The sequence below is a fragment of the Limulus polyphemus genome, unplaced genomic scaffold, assembly GCF_000517525.1.
Source record: "Limulus polyphemus unplaced genomic scaffold, Limulus_polyphemus-2.1.2 Scaffold10148, whole genome shotgun sequence".
Taxonomy (NCBI): domain Eukaryota; kingdom Metazoa; phylum Arthropoda; class Merostomata; order Xiphosura; family Limulidae; genus Limulus; species Limulus polyphemus.
The window spans coordinates 4,590-10,467 of NW_013675758.1; the positions used below are offsets into that span (position 1 = coordinate 4,590).

General features: G+C 34.6%; 1 protein-coding gene across 1 annotated transcript in view; it reads left to right on the plus strand.

Moving 5' to 3' along the window:
• The window catches only part of LOC106476261 (tyrosine-protein kinase Tec-like), a gene marked incomplete at its 3' end in the record, with an annotated part of 8,898 nt that extends 3,994 nt beyond the window's left edge, over positions 1-4,904 (plus strand). The window contains exon 3 of the mRNA XM_013936926.2: positions 4,823-4,904. Within this exon, the coding sequence (XP_013792380.1) occupies positions 4,823-4,904 (82 nt within the window). The remainder of the gene's footprint in view (positions 1-4,822) is intronic.
• Between the last annotated feature and the right edge of the window lie 974 nt (positions 4,905-5,878).

The window sequence follows — 5,878 nt, forward strand, 5'->3', positions numbered from 1 at the left end:
AGAATTCAAACTACATTTACATCCACCAACACAATTCTAACCACATTTATATCCTCCCACAGAATTCAAACTACATTTATATCCTCCCATAGAATTCAAACTACATTTATATTCTCCCACAGAATTCAAACTACATTTATATCCTCCCACAGAATTCAAACTACATTTACATCCACCAACACAATTCTAACCACATTTATATCCTCCCACAGAATTCAAACTACATTTATATTCTCCCACAGAATTCAAACCACATTTATATCCACCCACAGAATTCAAACTACATTTATATCCTCCCACAGAATTCCAACCACATTTACATCCACCAACACAATTCTAACCACATTTATATCCTCCCACACAATTCAAACCACATTTACATCCACCCACACAATTCAAACCACATTTACATCCACCCACACAATTCAAACCATATTTACATCCACCCACACAATTCAAACCATATTTACATCCACCCACACAATTCAAACCATATTTACATCCACCCACAGAATTCAAACCACATTTACATCCACCCACAGAATTCAAACCACATTTACATCCACCCACAGAATTCAAACCACATTTACATCCACCCACAGAATTCAAACCACATTTACATCCACCCACAGAATTCAAACCACATTTACATCCACCCACACAATTCAAACCATATTTACATCCACCCACACAATTCAAACCACATTTACATCCACCCACAGAATATAAAAATTCAATAGTTTTCTACACTTTAGATGGAGACTGAGTTGTAAATATTCCACAGATGTGGAAACAGACCCAAGTACAGCTTAGTTACTAAGATAAATTATAATGGAATTCTATGCTATTGATGTAGTAATTTATGGTTTTTGGTTATTTCAAATGTATATATATAAAACCTAAAAAAAGTATTTTATTTCACATCCTCCATGTGCAAAATTTGATAAGGCTTAGCAACCTGCAGCAAATGAGTACAAAGGTTGTAACTAGAGGAGATAATTGTTTGCTTTACTTCTTTATTTACTGTTCTGTGTTTAAGAAAAACAAGTTTAAGAACTTATGTGTAAATAGTAATAATCTATATACATATATAATGTATAATAATTGAAATGTGTCTGCATTTTACAAAATACTAGTTGACTAAAACACAGCCAAGACAAGTTACTTTGTACAGACCGAAGGTCACCTTTATGTTATTTGATACGGTAACACGAGTGCATGTGAGTCTCGTCGTTGTAACTTCTGTATCGTTAACCAGGCCCGACTGGAAGGTCAAGTATCTTCCAAACCTGGTAAGAGCTTCTAAAAGGTACAGGCTGTGAGAAGCAGAGTTACATATAGTTATTTAGTTTTTGTAAATAGCTACTAATTTTATGTTGTAATTCACAGTTTACAATAGTTTGTATGTTTTCATATATCTTAGTGTGTTGTGAGAACAAAACACTTGTCGACAAGTACCATGCAGGCATTTGGTTGAATGGTCGTTGGACTTGCTGTGGACTTACAACCAAGTATTCTCAAGGGTGCTACACAACATGGAAGCCTAGTAAACCTGAGATCCCTGTAGAGAATGTAATTCCTGAACAACTTGCAGTAACTTTAGGTGGGCCATGTTTGAACTGTTTGTGTCATTATGTTATGCTTTTAAGATAGTTTTGATGGGACAAAATCTATTTTTATAACTAAACTACTGTGTAATTACTTTTATATTGTAGCATATTTGATAGTGGATCCAAGGATTAATTTCCATTGCTAAAGAAAAAAATCACTCTTCACACATTGGAGCCTTGGTTGTGTTATAAGAGTGGCAGTCAAATCCCACTGTCTGATCAGAGTAGTCCAAAAGTTGGCAGTGGGTGTTGTTGACTAGTAGCCTTCTCTGTAATCCATCAGTTCAAAATTAGTGACAGCTAGCCTAATTAGCCTTTAAGTGGATTTGCATGAATATCTGAAACAAACAAACCCAACAATATCACTGAAAGAAGGGTGTGGGAGAACAGTATCATTGAAGTTTTACAGAGAAATGTTCTTGTTATTCAGAAGAGAGGAAAGTAGACACAGGTTATACATAAGAGAGTGCTTTAACTCTATCACCACTGGTCAAAGACCATGCCATCGTGTTTGTTGACTTGCATTCAAAATTTTATTGAACTACTATTTTATCAATTTATGTCAATAAGATTGGTATCAAACTAGAATATAATCCAAATTTTAGTATTATTTGATTTCTTAATTTAACAGTAAATATTAAAAAAACACTTAAATATCAATGTTTGTGTGTCACATGATATGTTGAATGCAGCACAGGTTCAAATTAGATGTTTGTGAACTCAAAATACTAAGTCTGAAGTTTCGAACGAATTTGATACTCAAATTATCAATATTAACAAGCTCGATATAAAATAAGAACCTCGTATCTTTTCTGTTTGCTGAGACATCATTCATGTACTGAATCAAACACAGTGGTCACACTCACCTGTTTCCATTTTTGGAAATGGTCCATTATATATACTTACTACTGTATATAACATGTGAATAACCAAGCTAAAGCTCAGAATGTCCCTCTAGTGGCTTTCTCAGCCATTTTCAAGTGTTACGGTGTCATTATATTCTTTCAACATGAATTTTCAAGCTGGTAAGGTGAGTCGTTAGTGAGCTCGAAGTTAATTTTTTTTTATAGCCTGTTGGTTAGTGTGCCAGACTGTGTATATAGAGCCAAGCTTAGCCTGTTGGTTATTGTGCCAGACTTGCCAGACTGTGTATATAGAGCCAAGTATAGCCTGTTGGTTAGTGTGCCAGACTGTGTATATAGAGCCAAGTATAGCCTGTTGGTTAGTGTGCCAGACTGTGTATATAGAGCCAAGTATAGCCTGTTGGTTAGTGTGCCAGACTGTGTATATAGAGCCAAACCCTGTTGGTTAGTGTGCCAGACTGTGGATATAGAGCCAAGCGTAGCCTGTTAGTTAGTGTGCCAGACTATGGATATAGAGCCAAGTATAACCTGTTGGTTAGTGCCAGACTGTGTATATAGAGCCAAGTATAGCCTGTTGGTTAGTGTGCCAGACTGTGTATATAGAGCCAAGTATAGCCTGTTGGTTAGTGCCAGACTGTGTATATAGAGACAAGTATAACCTGTTGGTTAGTGTGCCAGACCGTGTATATAGAGCCAAGCATGGCCTGTTAGTTAGTGTGCCAGACTATGGATATAGAGCCAAGTATAACCTGTTGGTTAGTGCCAGACCGTGTATATAGAGCCAAGCATGGCCTGTTGGTTAGTGTGCCAGACTGTGGATATAGAGCCAAGCGTAGCTTGTTGGACATCAGTTTTAAGGATGTACTCATGTTGATTTTCATATATATATGGATATAGAGCCAAGTGTAGCCTGTTGATTAGTGTGCCAGACTGTGGATATAGGGCCAAGCGTAGCCTGTTGGTTAGTGTGCCAGACTGTGTATATAGAGACAAGTATAACCTGTTGGTTAGTGCCAGACCGTGTATATAGAGCCAAGCATGGCCTGTTGGTTAGTGTGCCAGACTATGGATATAGAGACAAGTATAACCTGTTGGTTAGTGCCAGACCGTGTATATAGAGCCAAGCATGGCCTGTTGGTTAGTGTGCCAGACTGTGGATATAGAGCCAAGCGTAGCCTGTTGGTTAGTGTGGTTCTGGGAATGTTTGTAAATGTCATAGCAAAAAGTTAGAATTTCTTGTTGTTCTTTCTTCTACTTCTTTTTTATTACATGTTAACTCAAAACCCAAAACAATGGTGTCAACCAATTTTTCTGAGGTGAAATAGTTTCAAACGGAGTGTCCACTTTTATAGGTATTATTAGTAACTTGTACTAATAAAAAAATCATAATTCTAGTGTAAACAATGTTATCATTACCCCTTAATGTTAGCTTTTTTACAGAAATTTTGGTGTTCCACAAATAAGCGTTAGTACAGGGTGAAACAGGAATTACCAGCCAATAATAGATAAACAATAAATATTTAGAACTTGGTTATAAATACAACCTTCCTATGTCTGTTGAAACACTGCATTGAAAACAACAACAAGTAAAGGAAAACTTTTAAACAAAGGGAAGTAAATGTAGGGATGGCTAATGTCAATCCTTCACAAACAATGTAAACAAGATAGTAGGGATGGCTAATGTAAACAAGATAGTAGGGATGGCAGTCATGTATGGATGATGCAGATACCATTCCTACTATTTTGTTTGCATTGTTTTTGAAGGATTGATATTAGCCGTACCTAATATCTTGTTTACATTGTTTTTGAAGGATTGATATTAGCCATACCTACATTTACTTCCTTTTTTTTAAACTTTTTCTTTACTTGTTTACAGAAGTCTAAACAAACATTCATAAGGTTTAATATTATGTTCTTCTTTATTTAATTTTTTTTTTAAAAGAGGGCTCCTTTTGTTGTTTAGAAATAAAGTGAAGGAGTTCTTTGAATAAATTCAGGGGTTGTGTCATTAGCAGAAATTCAGGTTAGCAGTTCAAGAACAAGGTGAATGATAAACTTTAGGCTGGAACATACATGTGTAAACTGTTGACTGCTACTGTAAGCTGTAACATACATGTATAAACTGTTGACTGCTACTGGAGACTTTAATTTTGGTTGGGAAACCATCGATGAGATACTTCTACAAAGTGATGCTAGTAACGAGATTAATAACTAATGTATTATATAAAAATCCTCTAAACTTATAATTATAGAAGTATTAAAATGTCAAACTAATAAATAAAATAATCGTTATTTTTTTCTGTTCAATACACGTCAGTTGTTTTCAGGATATCGATTCTTTTTTTCTAGGTTGGTCATAAGGATTACTGGCTGTATATAATAGCATCCTCGGATGAACAGAGGAGCGAGTGGATTGATTCTCTGAGAAATTGTAAGAAATATATTTTCATTAATTAGGTATTATATATTTTAAATATCATAAGCTAGTTACTGTTTTTATACAAAAATAAATGGGGTTATGTAAAGCATTATAAAGGCATTTACTATTATAAAGCCAGCAGAGTATTAAAAGCTTACCTCAGTTGTGTGGCATGCACTATCACGTAGAATCTTTAGTAATAAATGATCAACTTCATAATTAGAGGCAGGAAAATGTAGGAATTAAATCAGGGTTGAGATTGTTGGACATCAGTTTTAAGGATGTACTCATGTTGATTTTCATAAGTATTTATAATAGAACAATAAGAGGTTTTATATAATATATGCTCCAGTAAAACAAATCTAGTAATTTAGTAATAAATGATCAATTCATAACTAGAGGCAGCAAAATGTAGGAATTAAATCAGGGTTGAGCCATACATCCCTACTCCTAATCTCATTTTTACATAGTTTAATGAAGTTTAAAAACCTTTCCAGACATGTACAGTGATGTCGACCATACTTCCCTACTCCTAACTTAAATTTTACATAGTTTAAGAAGTTTAAAAAGCTTCATATGCATGTACACACAAATCTTTATGTTTTAAATATATAGATGAACATGTCTTATCTAGTTGAAACAAGATGTTAGTCTGTGATATAACGTGTACACATGTATTGAAACAAAACATGGTTCTGTGATACGTGAAGTGGTAATTTATTACCTATATTATTGATTTACATTGACAGTAAAATATCTGTTATCAGGCAGGCAGTTGCTCTGGCTATGTAGGGATGGCTCAGATTGTTCATTGAAATGGTATTTTAAATATCTCCTCAATATGTCATCAGAACTATACAATACTGTACGGTGTTTCCTTTTATAACAATATATATGTAATTCGACATCACTATACATGTCTGGAAAGGTTTTTAAACTTCATTAAACTATGTAAAAAATCAAATTAGGAGTAGGGATGTATGGTC